This window comes from Maniola hyperantus, chromosome 4 (genome assembly GCF_902806685.2).
Source record: "Maniola hyperantus chromosome 4, iAphHyp1.2, whole genome shotgun sequence".
In the NCBI taxonomy this organism is placed as follows: Eukaryota; Metazoa; Arthropoda; class Insecta; order Lepidoptera; family Nymphalidae; genus Maniola; species Maniola hyperantus.
The window spans coordinates 12,618,311-12,635,207 of record NC_048539.1 but is presented as its reverse complement, the minus strand read 5'-3'; the positions used below and the strand labels follow the sequence as shown (position 1 = coordinate 12,635,207).

General features: G+C 36.9%; 2 protein-coding genes across 7 annotated transcripts in view; one reads left to right on the top strand and one right to left on the bottom strand.

Annotated features, from left to right (window-relative positions):
- The window catches only part of LOC117996816 (RNA-binding protein 1-like), a 411,711-nt gene that overhangs the window by 200,999 nt on the left and 193,815 nt on the right, over window positions 1-16,897 (bottom strand). The gene's annotated exons all lie outside the window — the stretch shown is intronic.
- N (neurogenic locus Notch protein) overlaps window positions 1-16,897 on the top strand; it is a 192,238-nt gene that overhangs the window by 131,636 nt on the left and 43,705 nt on the right. For all 4 annotated transcript variants that reach the window (XM_034985351.2, XM_034985350.2, XM_069509880.1 and 1 more), the window contains exon 4: window positions 3,674-4,018. In XM_034985351.2, the coding sequence (XP_034841242.1) occupies window positions 3,674-4,018 (345 nt within the window). The remainder of the gene's footprint in view (window positions 1-3,673; window positions 4,019-16,897) is intronic.

Genomic DNA, 16,897 nt, shown 5'->3' with positions numbered 1-16,897 from the left:
TAGTAAAGAAAAAAGAAAGATATAGCATTTATTCGATATGACGCAACTCTTACTGTAACAAGATAGAGATGAGTATAACATCTTTTCTAAATATATAAGGAAAAGCTGACTGACTGACTGACCGTACAGTTTGTGCGTTGATAGATCAGTAGGTAAACTAAAAGCAGGTAAACAGTAGGATCACAGTAGATAAACTACTATGGATCAGGCTGCATGCATAGCTATTACGACGTAGACATCCCCTAAGAAAGGATTTATGGAAATTCAAAGAAAAAGCGTGGTTCTCGGGCATAAGCCAGTTTACTCATAAATGATTATTAGTTCCTAGCTAACGTTTTTATTATCACTGGGTGAAGACGCTCTTTTGACACCTGACTGCTTCTCTAACTCTATATACTGTAACTCAATGGTTTTTGTAATCAAAGTTCAAGACCGGTGACATAGCTCCTAATGAGTAGCATAGGGACCCGGTCGGTATAAAAGCTGACAAAGTAATCACTGTTAATAAATTTTTAAAGCCTAATCAATATTGTGTTTTACTCGCTACTTTGTTTAGCTGTGAATGTGACAGACTTTTTGATATCGATTAATGTATTGAAGTTATTTTTATAAGGCCAGACATAAGTTAAGTATTGTAAAAGGTCAAAAAACATAAAAAGTATTGACAAAATTACGAAACAATTGGTTTGAGTCAAAATTATGTTTGATAATAAAGAAAATGAAAAATTACATGTTAGGTAGTGTCCTAAGTCCTAACACATAAGTTACGTAATAAAAGTTATGTATATAAAGTCAATGATAAAAGAAAAAGATTAACAATTATATGAATTACTATAGATGATCTCATTGTCATCATCCGTGTAGATATAGGTTTTTAAATATTCCGTAGAAACTCTTTATTTTCTTAAAATCAGCCAGGGTCAGTCTTCGAGATGGAAGCTATCTTTGTACCTTTGTCAAATCATTTAAATTGATGGGACGTGAAAAGTTGATTGACGCACTTTTGCATTTATAACACTAGTAGATATGGATAGTGAAAAGTACAGCATTAGTTAATGTACCTAATAGTAAAAGCCCTGAAAGTGATATATATGATGAAACAAAAAGACTATGTAATCGCAACAACTTAGCAAATCACAGTGTAGGTTTATTGAATTCCGCAACCAATAGGTAACGATTCTCCTACCTGTGTTGGTCTAGAATCTAAAATTAAAAGTAAAAAAGACTCTTTTTAGAAAGAGAGATTTTTAAAAGAAATATTTTTACAATGACATGTCCAAATAATAACATTATGGGATAAATATTTCGATGGGGCCACCGAAAATGCCGCAGTTTTCAGGCGTTTGCCCTAATTAATATTGTGGATTTCATTAAATCTTCTATTAATGTAAACGGTATTAAATTACCATCAAAAATTTCACTAAAGAAATCAACAGTATAGACAACCGTTGTCATTAAGTGGCCAATAACGATAATTTATTCCACTTTTATTGATTTTCCTAACAATTTGACCCCCAAAAGAATTCCGTTAGGCTTGTTAACTACGAAGATTATAAGTTTTCAAAAACGAGTTTGCCTCAAAATCATATCTACTTAACATGACAAGTTATATTTGGGTTCATAAAATGTAATCGTTATAAACTGAATCTTATTGAATATTGAAACGCTGCTTTCGTTTTAATAACGTTTAATACGAAAGTGAGATTAAGATTGAAAGATTAAAAAAAAACAAAAAGATCTTTAAATTTTATAGGTTTAGAAATCTTGTGTTCTAGAGATTTAATTAGAAGGGATTTTAAGTATGAAGTTTTTGAAATTTTTGTACTTACTAATAGAAGTCTTTGTAGATCGAATAATTATGTACTTACCTACAGCGATAAAATAACTAATGTAATTAAGTTTCTTTTGCTAACTAAACAACTGTTACAGTGCTTTTTTTATGCTACGATTATCTTTTGTTTTGCTACTAGAAGTTTACGTACTTATTTTGTTAAGTAGTTTAAGAAATAACAGAAAGTTGTAAAGTATTTAATTAATAATAGCTAGTTTACTACAATAACTGCCTGATAAAAATATATTCAGTAAAATAAAACTTGTTGGTTCTTCGATGGCTAAATACTGATACATGTTTAAATGCTAAAGAGCGTCTCGTATTAAAAGCATTTAAACTGTCTGATTGTAATTTAGCTGTTAATCTTTTTAATTGTTCAGATACCTCTGAGACTTGAGTATCTGTAATTTTTTTTGAGAAAAATAAAATTGCCCGCCATAATATTTTATTCGGTAAAAAATGAGTTGCTCTTCCTAATAACTATGAAGTCCTAATGAACTGTATATGGATAGGTTTGATTGGTTGATTGATGGCCAATAACAAATGAAGGCTGCTAATTAAGCCATATCCTTTGGATCTATTTCACACATCACCGGATAATTAGGTTTGAATTCAAAATGATGAGAAGATATTTTGATTTAAACGTCCGTTTTAGTGGTTTGTGATTTCTATGGACGTGGATAAAAATTTAAATTACCATATTTTGATAGATTAGATATTTTGATAATGCTTTATGGGTTTGAAATTAGAAAACATTTTAAGTTTAAGGTATTACGCAATCAGATTCAACTTACTCAGTATTATGCATCGTTTGAAAAAGTATGCAGTTATAAAGTGAACTATATTGCTATGAAACTATACTTTCTGTTACGCGCATATGTATACACTAGCTTACTGCTCGCGGCTTCGCCCGCGAGCAGTAAGCTAGTGGCTTTTTTTTCAGAAACAAACATTATTACATCAGGACGCGCACCCTGAACAGCACCGAATAACACATATAACCTTCCAACCCCCATTTCAAACCTTTAGGGGGGATTTTCTCATAGTCGTTTCTTAGCTGACACCCAACCTCAAGAAAAAACCTACTTTCCAAATTTCAAGTTAATAATATCAATAATTAAAACTCTCCCATACAAACTTTCATCCCCTATTTTACCACCCTTATGGGCGAATTTTCCAAAAATCCTGAAATACGTTTTTCTTTATTTGTGACCGAGAACCCAAATACCAATTTTCATGCAAATAACTTGAAAAATGACGGACTTTCATACAAACTTCCATCCGCCATTTAACCCACTTAGGGGTGGAATTTCGAAAAATCCTTTCTTAGTGGATACCTACGCTTTACAAAGAATAGACCCTCCAAATTTCATGTCTTTAGGACCAGCGGTTTAGGCTGTGCGTTGATATATTATATGTCAGTCAGTCAGGACTTTGAATTTTATATAATATATAGATTCAACGGTGCTTGACATTTATCTTCTGTTCAGGGATCTGGCGCACCAATAGTCCAACTCCAAGACTACTGTCAACTTTAGACCAGATGTTCTATGAATTTATTTATGCTAGATCATGCACTTGATCGCTTAGTCCACTTGGACACGTAGTCCAGTCCGTCTCACTAAAGTGTACAATGCCTGGGACTCTGGCTACTAGTGCGCGAGATCTCTAAGAGACCACTGTAGAATTAACTCGAATCTACAATTTGACTTCATCAACTTTATATATTCCACGTTTCATAACAGATCTATTTTGAACTTGGATCCAAGACCATCTATTAACTGGAACATTTGTTTCCTGTAAACTTAGTACGTACTTAAAAAAATTTTTCCTTGTCAACAGGCGAAGAATGCTCACACGAAGACCACTGCGCGTCCCAGCCCTGCAGAAACGGAGGTCGTTGCGTTGCTGATAATTCAACGACTGCCGGTTACTCTTGCGCCTGTCCACCCGGCTTCACTGGCTCGCGATGTACTGAGGACGTCTTCGAATGCTCGAGTGGTTCTGGCCCTTGTCACCACGGGAGATGCTTCAACACCCACGGGTCTTACACGTGTGTGTGTGAACCTGGGTACACGGGCCGGGATTGTGACACAGAGTACGTCCCGTGTGAACCATCCCCGTGTCTGCATGGCGGAAGATGTACGCAGCTGGATCAACTACGATATGAGTGCGATTGTCCCACTGGTAAGTTTTTTATTTTAGTAACTTTGTCCAACTTACAGCCACGGAATAAATTCTAGATATCGAAACAACACTTTTTACGGATATTAGGGCTTGGCCACTGGGGAGTAAAATAAGAAAAACCCGGCCAAGTGCGAGTCAGGCTCGCGCAATGAGGGTTCCGTACTACAGTCTTATTTTTTCGACACTTAGCACGATAATTCAAAAACTATGTTGCATAAAAATAAATAAAAATCTGTTTTAGAATGTACAGGTGAAGACCTTTCATATGATACCCCACTTGATATAGTCACTCACTTCGAAAGTTGAAAATACTAATTATTAGTTCATGACCACAATTTAATGTTTTTTTTGTGATCTAACCCTAACTTCACGGTTTTCAGATTTTTCCCCAAATGTCAGCTATAAGATGTACCTACCTGCCAAATTTCATGATTCTAGATCCACGGGAAGTACCCTGTAGGTTTCTTGACAAACAGACAGACAGACAGACAACAAAGTGATCCTATAAGGGTTCCGTTTTTCCTTTTGAGGTACGGAACCCTAAAAATGACACAGATAATAAGCATAAATATGTCAATATGAAGAAATAAACGCACTTCTTCATATTGAGCCACACCTCGCACACCCGCACGTCACCCGCGCTTTTCTCCCCACCCCGATTGCCATCTCGACCTGTCGCGTATTATACATAGCAGATCGTTCGAGTTGGTAGACAGCATTGCTTTGAGACCACAAATATATTAAAGCAAAGCTTCAGATAATAATATGTATTTTCAATTTCTGACTGCATCATCCATTACCAATCAAGTAAAAAAAAACTTTGCAATGGCAAAAACTGGAAAATCTGATAGGAGATGGAAGCGCATAGTTAGCCGCACCATACACAGGTAAGGCAGCTAGGCACATTGGCACGCGGTCAATCATGTGCCTAATTTAACATAACCGTTAAATTACTTATCGGGTTGACGAAACGGTGTCAATTCGTCGAACAATTTCCCTTACTTAGCCACACTTTATATATCCACGGCTATATAAAGACTATATCTTTTTATGGGAAAATCCAGTTTCAAGTATCTAATACAAGTTAATCAATTTGTTTTAGCCTCGTCTCGCAACAACTCTAGGCTTCCTCTTAAATTCCTAATTTTATCTTGGGATAGTTATGTAGGTTTTGTCGTCGTCTTAACAGATTGATGTACACTGCTGAACATAAGTTTCTTGAAATGATTTTCACTATCCACGGTCTTATATCGTATTGTACTTATAAAACTTATCAGCATGTAAGTTTATTGGACAAAGTGACTGACTGACTGACTTGTCTTTCGACGCACAGCTCAAACTACTGGGCAAATCGGGTTGATATTTGCCACGCACAATAGCTAGTATGATGTAGACATCCGCTAAGATTTTTTTTTGAAAATTCAAACCCTAAGGGGGTAAAATAGGAGCTTGAAATTTGTGTAGTCCACGCGGACGACGACGCGACGTCGCGGGCATAAGCTAGTAGTCATATATACCGCCTTACTTTATATATACACACAGTATGTAAACTTTACTACCAGCTGATAATACGATCTCTATTAACTAATTATTCACTAAGTTAGAAGAAAAATCCGTAATTGTTGAACGTATGACCATAAAATTGGTTCTAAATTTTAAAAAAAACCTGGATTTTAGGCACGGACGGTTTCAGGGTTACAAATTCTACTTTTACGGGATTTTCAGGAATTCCATCCTTTTCATCATCATCATCATCGTCAAACGATAGACGTCCTCTGCTGGACGTAGGTCTCTTGTAGGGATTTCCGCACGACACGGTCTTGCGCCGTCTGAATCCAGCGGCTGCCTAACGGCTCGTTTGATGACGTCTTGTCCATCTAATCTTCCAACGCAGCGATTTCCGGTGCGAGGTCGCCATTCTTCAACTATATGCCCCGCCCATTGCCACTTCAGCTTCGCAACCCGTTGAGCTATGTCGTTTACGTAGTTCTCCTACGGATCCACTCATTTGATCACGTAGAGAAACTCCATCTGAGCCTTGTACGTAACTTAAGTTCTTATAATAAACTCTCCTATATTTATCTCGTTTATGTGTGCCAGCAATTATTGCCACACCTGTCATTGGGTCGCCTCTTGACCCCTGAACCGGAGGCATTTACATCGCTCGGTATCTTGATGTTATCACCAGATGTTACGACTATTTAGTTTCCGAAATTAGTGGTTTCGGTAAATTGGTTTTGTAAATGAATTTCTTGTATGGTAATAAATTAGTTCTAATTAAATTCATCGATCTTAGAATAAATCACTACCTTGATACACCGTGATAATTTTTTTATTGACTAAAGAGCGCCCTACGGCTAATATACAAATGTAACGGTTTTTAGTCGATTGTAAAGCTTATTTCATACTACGGGATATAAATTATACATATAATAGTCCGGACAAAATAGACATTCATGATTACAATAATTCACATAGGGTTAAAAATTGGAAGGAATGTTGGGAACACCAATCTAAATATATAAAAGGAAAAACTTTACAAATGGCTTGATCAATATCGACCTAGATATCTTGTTCGATTTTTTTGTTGTTTTTCTAGAATTAAAAGTATTCCAAGACTTCCATATCATCTTGGCAAATTTTGTCGAAATTGGTTCAGCACTTAGGTGTGATAGAAATCAATCGTGAAAAGTAAGAAATAAATAGATGGACAGACAGATAGACAGAGTTACTATCGCATTATGCATTGTGAATTTTGCATCATAGTCCTAGCCTAGCAATTAGATATTTTAATTTTTAACACTAATTATTTTGGTATCAGTTGTTAAAATCATGAGTTTCTTAAAATAAAGCCTAACATTTTAATTTATTTTAGCGAGCATGCATGGTAGATTGATTACAAGAAAAGAGACCGTATCTACTACAGTAAAAAGACTGCCTACAGTTCAGAGCCTACTTAAGACCGTTTTACGCCGGAATAACAATATGCGACAATGCGACATGTTACAAATGGAAACTTTATTTATGTAAGCTAGTTTAGGTTCATTGACGTAGGATATAGAGGCATGTTTAAGATAATATCTGTCCCGGCTTTACTCACGTGTGTAGTCGACGTTAGCCCGACTAGTTTCGAACCCATACGGGGTCCTTTTTAAAGCCGGGACAGATATTATTTAGAATGGAAATCACTCACGGTAGTTTAAACGCTAAAATGTTTAAGATAAGTTAATTTTATTTTTAAAAGTGCCAACTCACCAGAAGTAAGTTTTAAGTAACAATTGTGCACCTTTTTAGTTACAAAATAATGGCAATATTTTCGCACCCTTACGGCGGTTACGCACTCGTCCGATCCGAGTCTGTGAAAATGCGTTCCTTTTTGTTTTATATGGTATCTTATGACATACCTATGTATAGTAGAAATTTTTTATATCCGTATTTTCAAAGATTTGGATGAGATGCGTGCGTGATCGCTGTTACGCAATTATCGGTGCATATGTCACCTTAATTTTTGCCAAGATTTCATCGTGCATCGTTTTGTAGAATATTACGGAATGACAGTGTGCCGATAAAATTCTTGCTAGGTAGGTGTAGGTCGATTCCTTTATCGATGATATAGTAGTTTGGGGTAGAACTCGCGAAGAGCATGATTTACGTCTAAAACGATTACTAGAGAGGGCACGGGAAATAGACATGAGATTTAATAAGGATAAGTGTAAATTCGGAGTTAAAGAAATAACGTACTTGGGGCATATTTTCGATGAACGCGGTATGAGACCGGACGTAAATAAAGTGAAAGCTATCTTAGAAATGCCTGAGCCTAGGGATAGAAAATCGTTGGAGCGGTTTCTAGGTATGATTAATTACTTATCGAAGTTTGTTCCCAATTATTCACAGTCGGTAGCAGTCCTTAGATATCTATTAAAGAAAAATTCTGAATGGGTCTGGGATTCGGTGCACTCGGAAGCAGTGAATTTATTAAAAAATAAAATCGCAACGGCTCCGGTACTAGCGTTGTATTCCAGCGAGCTGCCCGTGGTGCTGTCGGTGGACGCGAGCTCGGAGGCGCTGGGCGCGGTGCTGCTGCAGGGGGGCCGCCCGGTCGAGTTCGCCTCGCTCACGCTCACCGACACGCAGCGACGGTACGCACAAATAGAAAAAGAGATGTTAGCCATCGTCTTTGCGTGTGAACGTTTTCACCAGTATAATAATATATTTGGGAGATGTGACATCACGGTACAGAGTGATCATAAACCGCTCGAAGCTATTTTTACAAAATCGCTTTCCTCGGTTCCCGCGAGGCTACAGCGCATGTTGTTAAGGATTCAAAGATATGATTTTAAGGTCACTTATACTCCGGGAAAGTATATGTATATAGCGGACACGTTATCTCGTGCGCCGTTATCAGATTATATGTATGAAAAATTTAATGAAAGTTTGGAGGCTCAGACTTGTTTTATGATTAATAATTTACAGTTCAGCAATCAAAAGCTAAGGCTGATAAAAGAACATATAGAAAAAGATGAAGAATGCCAAGAAATACTGAAGTATATAGTAGAAGGATGGCCTAGAAATAAATACGACGTAAAAGTTAATCTTAGAGTTTTTTGGTCTTATCGTGAAAGTTTTCAATATGTGGATGGTTTAATATTAAAGGATTATTTGTTGTATATCCCAAGAGCCTTACGAGGAGATATGTTACAGAGAATTCACGAGGGGCATCTCGGTATGGACCGGTGCAAGCGGCGCGCGCGACAAGTGATGTTCTGGGTAGGCATGTCGCGCGACATCGAGCGCGCGGTGCGCGAGTGCGCGACGTGCGAGCGGTATGCGCCGGCGCCGGGCCGGGAGCCGATGTTGCCGCACTCTATTCCTGATGTACCCTGGCTCAAAGTGGGCTCGGATATATTCGAGTATAGGAAGAAGTATTATCTCATTTTAGTAGATTATTTCTCTAACTTTGTTGAAGTTACAGAATTAAATCTTATAAATAGTAAGTCTATAATAAAGGCTATGAAAGAACAATTCGCAAGACATGGAATACCAAACGAATTAGTGACTGACAATTTTTCTGCGTATGTATCTAGTGAATTTCGGGCCTTCCTTAGTGCATGGGATATCAAACACGTCACATCTTCTCCCTTATATGCACAGAGTAATGGTAAAAGTGAACGGAGTGTCCGTACTGTTAAAAACTTACTAAAGAAATGTTGCGACTCGGGCGAAGATTATTACATAGGGCTGTTAAATTTGAGAACTACGCCACGAGAAAATATCGATTCGCCCGCGCAAATTCTTATGGGTAGGAGACTAAACACGCGGTTGCCTACATATCACAAACTCTTGGATGAAACAGTCGATCGTAAAAGAAATTATAGTGCTATATTGAAGCATCAACAAAAACAAAAACTAAATTATGATAGGTCTGCGAAACCCCTTCCACCGCTTCACACGAATGATAAGGTTGTGATAGTAGACGGCAAGGAACGCAAGCTTGCGAAAGTGGTTCAGCAGACTGCGGAACCTAGGTCTTATTTTGTAGAAGACCAAACCAGGCGTATATATAGGCGCAATAGGCGACATCTGGTAAATAGAAAGGGCGAACAGACGTCCGAGGGAAGGCACAATGATTGCGAGACACGTTCAACTGAAACTAGTGCGAGTACAGGTGAGTCCGGTACGGTTGCAGATACTAATCTCATGGGTACGGGACCAGCCAAAATGACGTCGAAAGACGCTGTTTTGCTGCAGGATTGTGCCTTGCCTCGTCGCACGAGAAGGGCTTGCCGTTTAAACAATAAAAATAATTCAGAATAGTACTGTTGTTGTGTAGATTGGTAGTGTAACTTGTACATAATTTTTACTTTATTTTATCTATTGATGAATTTTAGCAATGATAATTATTTTAAGTGGGTACTACTAGTAATGTTATTTTGTATTGTGCATTGTTATTTTATATCGGATTATTAATGGAATGTGTTATATGGTATGGATTTTGTAATATGAGGAGATGAATAGAAATTTAATGTATTAGAATTGTAATGCATGTCACAAACATCAATTGTTTTTCAGTATAGAAAAAGAAAGATGTAGTGTAATTATATTATAGAACATGAGGGTATTCTCAAAATAAATTCAGTTGTTGGTCAACCAGCCTCGTTTTATTACAGTAGGTACATATTGAATTTTCACGAGACCGAGTGCCGTGCGGCAATGTAGCACTACGTGGCTCTGGCGTAGATGAAGCTTTAGATGTTGTTAGCAGAATTTCCACAATTTAAATAATACCTTATTATTAGATCCTGTGCTTTTGTTAAAGTTCACGCTCGTTTCTCACATATTTTAGCGCTAAACTATTTCGCAACGCACAATCAAAGACTATTTGTTCAGATAAGCCGAAAACGTTATGTAAATCGACCGGCCAATCGAGCTCGATAGACCAATATTAACATAGAGAGTGCAAATATTATTAACTAGTTGACCCGCCCTGGCTTCGCTTGAGGGGATTTTTTGATAAACGGTGAGGGGGTGGAATTTCCAAACTTCTTTATTTTTGTCCGAAAGCCCAAACTCCAAGTTTAATTACTTGACAAATGACGGACTTTCATACATTTTTTTTAGTTTCAACCCCTATTTACCCCCTTGAGGGTTGGAATTTCTGAAAATTCTGATACACTTTATGTCTTACCTACCAAATTTCATGTAAGAAAGAAAGAAAATGCATTTATTTGTTGTTGTTGTCACAGATAAAAACAAAGTACAGATGTAACATTTTCATCTGTGACACCACCCCAAATGGGTGTACCTACAGCTCAGCATAATGTCTCGCATCAAATGCGTTAACACACATAAGATGCAGGACGCTGATTTTCAGCTGTGACCCAGGACAACTTGTGCCGCTTGTTAGAGCTGGTATGCCAAGAGTCAAGATTCTTCCACCGGTTCTGTAAGAAGATTATACTGAGAAAAGCCGGCAAGATATTAGTTAGCAGTAGCTCTTAATTGAAAAGATATATTTTACCAAATGTGCAGTACGCGGCAGAAAGTAGGTAAATAGTAATGTAAATCGGGTACGTCGGCTATTAGTTTTTTTTTTTTTTTTAAATTCTCTTTTAAAGAGCTGAGTCACTAATGTGACTATGTGGCTCTCGTAAGTTTCAAAAAATTATTCAGACACTTAAATCTAGATCTAAATACTACTTATTTACTAATTATTTCTACGACGTTATTACGGACCATCTTATACATACTTTTTGCAGCTTCGGACGTCGGGGTCCAAAATAATATTTACATTTCCCAGCGTCCTGTCCAGCACATCACTCCGGACACATTCCGTCAATATATGATACACATCTTCCCTTGCGCCTGGACCGTCTGGACAAATAGGTGCAGGTACTTTTTTAAGTAGAAATGCAAATTTGTTCAACGGAATGTGTCCGGAGCGAAGTCTGTACGACGTAATTAGGTCCTGTCACAGTTTATTGATATTGTCTATCCAAGATATGTCACTGGGCTGGGGTTGGATCGTCTTGTACCAAATCCCTAATAGCCTTAGGATGAAGGCCCGGTTGGGGTATTCATCCTAAGGCTATTAGAATTACATTTCGGCTTTGTATTAAACTCTAATTAGAGCGTTGTTTTTGTCACTCATGTATATGTATGTATATGACGTTTTGTCAGTTTCACCGACAGAGACTGGCGCTCTACAAATCTGCTGTTTTCTTCTAAAGATAAGATGTACTTTCTGCCGCGTACCTACTGTAGATATATAATACAAACGTAGTATAAGCAATGTTACTATTACACTATCTTGTGGCCTGCTGAATGCTATAGTAGTGACTGCTGTCATACAACTGATATTTACGTCTCCCTTAGACCTCTAGTCCGTTAATTCGAATAAGTACGCATGAGAAAAGCTCCAACAATAGATAAAAATGCGTGTTGCGTGTCTACAAGGTAGTAAGTTAGTCTGTGGTTTGGCCCGGGGCGGCCACGACGCGGCCTGTTCGAAAGCGCACTATAAAATATACTGCCTATAAATAACACTATTTATGTATCGGTCAAGTCTCTACCAAGCAACGAACGTTGTGCTAATCTTGTTTTTTTGTTAGAGAAATAGATTGAACATGCACATAGTCTGTCCTTGAAATTATATAAACAAAACCATTCTCACTAATTTGCATGAAGAAAGACTAGATAGGTCGGTGAACTACCTGATTAAAGAATGAATCGAATGATTTCGCCAAGTCCGGCACGCTGTAGCCAAGTTTTCAAGAAAAGTAAAAAATACCTAGATAAAATATTTATTAGAATAAAATTAGTTCATCATGATCAACCCATTACTGGCCCACTACTGAGCCGGGTCTCCTCTCAGAGTGAGAAGGGTTTAGGCTATAGTCTGCCACGCTGGCCCAATGCGGATTGGCAGACAAAACTTGTTACTTAGTATAAATTTAAGGTAAGTATAATAAAGTTCCTAAGTATATTTTTTTTTTTTTGACTTACTTCGATTCTTACTCTGGAATTCATAAAGTCAAGGCTTCTCTAGAGGACGATTCAAACATGTGTTATATTCAACCTTTGTGCAATGCATTAAGGTTGTGTATGACACATCAGCTCGAAACTTCAGTCTAGTGCTGACTTCACTAAAATGGCGGCCACGCGCATTAGCAATTTGCGGGACTTATATACACTTAAATCAAATTTCAGTCTCTTACGTGTTACATACTGAAATCATTTACATTTCATAACAGATCTAATGAACCTCGCATCTCGCTTAAAACAATGATGTAAGCGACATTTACATTGCTAAATCGAGGATGCACAACACAACAATTTCTCACCACTTTTACGCACGCAATTATTGACCTTACACCTTTTGTTATAGGTTTTTATTACGCGTAAAGGCAGTTGCAAAAATCACTTGACTTGAACTCAAATTATAACGATTTTCTTAAATTGTACACACGTAATAAAACCGGCCAAGTGCGAGTCAGGCTCGCGCAATGAGGGTTCCGTACTACAGTCGTATTTTTTCGACATTTTGCAGAATAATTCAAAAATTATGATACCTTTCGCGAACTATAGGTATTTATTATATTCATTTACTATCTCATTCACCGCCATCGTGTGGTCAAGCGAAAACAGGTCTTGGTGATAAAACATGATATTTTCTTCTATTGTAATAATAAATTCTTTAATGAGGACTTTGCCCCCAAGGAGACAAACGAAAGCTTGATTTATAAGCAGATGCTTAGGAATTATTAAAAAACAACTTGTAATATAGGGCTGTCACATCATGTCACTTTGTAATATCAGGGTTGTCAAAAAGTCAAAAGGTTCACTTATTTTATCGTTTTTCGTTTCGTCGTCACAAAATAAATGTTAGATATGTGTATTTTCTAAAGTAAGTAACTCTTCGATTTTTTAACGACTGTCTGACATCATATCTAGTACCTACTTAAGTATTTTGCAAATGTAAGTTTAAATTATGATATCTATATTCATATTAAGATTAAAATAATGTTTCATGTAAGCTGCGTCTCACTTACTACTTCGTGAGACTGAAGTCAAGAAACTGCGTAATTACTTACTGTTACGTGAGATTAGTCAAACTCAAATCTTCCAAAAATCCAGCGAAAATTTAATAATACCCATAAAAATAATAATAGCACCAGTTTTGAATAACACACCCAGCTATAACTTAATAACCACTCAAAAATTCAAGTTTGACAGCCCTAGATGTGCGACAAGTGTTAAAATAGAGTCGCAGCTTCCGTGTATTAATTATATCTCCATATGTATGGGAAAGAAGGGCGGACACACTCTCACACATAATATGTTAATGGTGCAGTCAAAACATAATTTCCAAACATACTTTTGAAATTGAACACAGAGTTTGGGTTTACTTAGCATCAGTAATGTCTGTCTATCATAATACGGTATTTGACTATGTCAAAAATAACTTATTTCTCAGTGATTATTAAATAGAGCGTCTTCCAAAATACGTAAATTCCACATCCTTTGTTAGTTTTATGTGTGAAAACCATTTTAAATCATCGATTAAGCTAAAAAAAGCACGTCAAATGATTGTGACGTCACATACCGGCTTTTCATAGAATTTCACATACAAAGCGCGTTTTGACGTTTGATAAAAAGTTACTGATTTGACTAGTTGTCAAATACCGGATTCAGTAGGTATGGCCCCTGAGGATAAGGGTTGTCAAAAGGAAATTTTACAATCGGGGTATGGTTTACAATTTTCTGGATTTTTCTTCGTGTCTCTTCAAATAGACACAGGTATTCCAGTGAATTATTTATTATTCATACATTACACTAGATGAAGCCCGTGATTTCATCTAGGTATAATATTTTTCCTCAGTAACTTACCGTGTTTCTTCAGCTTAACCAAACTGATTCAGAGAATTTTCGACGTTAGCGTCTCATTTATAAGAATTATAATAGCGTGTTCTATTTTCTGTTTGTGTAAAAGTATGGTGCACATTCGATTGAACCACAGCGGGTAAGCAATGTTTATGTAATGGTGTTCTAATATCTACTTTTAATCCACTCTTGAGATGATATTGAGTTGTCGCAATGTAATCTTCGAAGTAATTTTATGGGGCAATGTTTGGATAATGGGTAATTTCTATGTTATTATTGCTATCAATGATAATTTCACTATATAAAGCTCATTTTTATAGTAATTTGTTGCTTATTAGTTTTACATTAACATTAGAAGATTTTGTAAAGTAAATAAAGTAGGTATTACTGTCATACTGTCCATATATAAAATTGACTTTCGTGGGAAAGTAATAAATAATAAAGCTTTGGTATACTAGTATCAGGGAAATATTTTTAAAAAGTACCTATATTTTTAGGGTTAGGTAACAGAATAAGAAACTTATAGTATCATTCAGTCATCACTACCCATATCACCATATTATAAATGCGAAAGTGTGTGTGTTTGTTAGTTTATCAGCGCAGCGAGGCAACGGGTTGCCATGATTTTTGTCATGGTTACAGTTAAAGACCTGGAGAGTGACATAGGCTGTTTTTATCATGGAAAATCAAAAAGTTCCCACGGCATTTAAAAAAAACTAAATCCACGCGAAAAAGTGGGCACCAGCTAGTTATATATTTTGCATTTATCTAACAGATAAAAGGAAGAGCTGACTAACTATCTGACTGACTGACCTATCAACGCACAGCTCAAACTACTGGACGGATCGAGCTGAAATTTGGCATGCAGATAGCTATTATGACGTAAACATCTGCCAAGAAAGGATTTTTGATAATTCAGCCTCTAGGGATAAAATAGGGGTTTGAAATTTGTGTAGTCCACGCGGACGAAGTCGCGGGCATAACCTGTAGGTCGTTTTCGTAAAACCTGCATCAATATTATTACAATCTCAATTGTTGTGATTAGCTGAATTTGTGCGATCCTTGTTGCAACAATGCATTGTAACCAATAGTGAGCGAGCGTCAACCAGTCAGAGGTGATTACGATTGTGGCATTGTAGCTGTCATTCTACCGCAATCGAGCAGCCGGTACTAGTCACATAGTTTCGACTATACAAATACGCGCAATGTGGGCTTGCAAAAAAGTCCAAATGTGTTCCAAATCCAGTTTGCCTTTAGCATAATGTGTTAACGATGTTAGCATAATGCTCTGGTGCTAATGACCCGCCATTAATTTGAAAATTACAAAATTAATTGGACCAGATGTCCATGACAGTTTTGGAGGATACAATGAACCCTTTGAAGTTCAAAGACAATTAAGGGCCACTTTGATTTAACAAAGTGACTTTCCTTAAATAACACGAATTTTTAAAAAGTATCCGTCCTAATATTAAGTATATCATACATTTGTTTGCAGTCTGTCTGTTACTTTTCCATAGCCCATCCGCTCAAAGGTACAGAGGTTGCATCTGGAGAATAGACATAGGCTACTTTTGTCAAATCAAAAAGTTCTGACGGAATTATTAAAATTTTGACTAAAAAAAGTAGATATCTACCAGAGATAGCTTTTATCCCAGATAATCAAAGAGTAACCACGGGGTTTTTAATACCTAATTCCACGCGGACCAAGTCACTTCCATCATTGAAGTTCTATATAGCAATATCTTGGGTTCTATGAACCAACCTTTGTCTGCTTATATTTATAGTTTCGGTCTGCAAAATTTCAACTCAAATATAAAATACTTTTTGCGTAGCAAACAAATAAACACACACATGTACATAGTACATACACTATTCTATATTGGTATAGAATAGGGGATTTTTATCCCACGGGAGTATGCTTGGGCATACTAAAAAAAATTGACTGCCTAACACAAAATCATACTCAAACAAACAAGATCAGACTCGTAAAATTCCAAATTCACATACCCTGGCATTCTTTTACGACACATCGCTTACATTTCAGCATGGTTTATTTCACGTGTTTTTTCAGTTACCACTGCCGATAGATTTAAGCTCTGTCTTTAATTTTTTCCTCCTTCGTAAACAGAAGTTACGAGTGCTCCACATGTGCGCGTGGGAACTGGGGGCTAATGAAGGTAACGAGGCTGCCGACTTGCTAATAGTGTGTGTATGGGCCGTTGTATTGACCCATGCAACGCGGGGATTTCGACACCCGGCTGGTCAAATAACGTAATTAATCTTTAACAACAATAAAAGCTTTGATCGTTCTGTAAAAACTTAGTTTGGAAAAGGTTGTAGACTATAATATGCGACATCTTATCATAGTTTTCACTACTTTACGCACATTAAGATAGGAAGGGCTACAATATACGAAAAACTCTCCTTTGCAAGACCAGTTTGTGTACGGCCGTTGTAAGAGCCCCGAGCCCATGCAACGCGGGGATTTCGACACCCGGC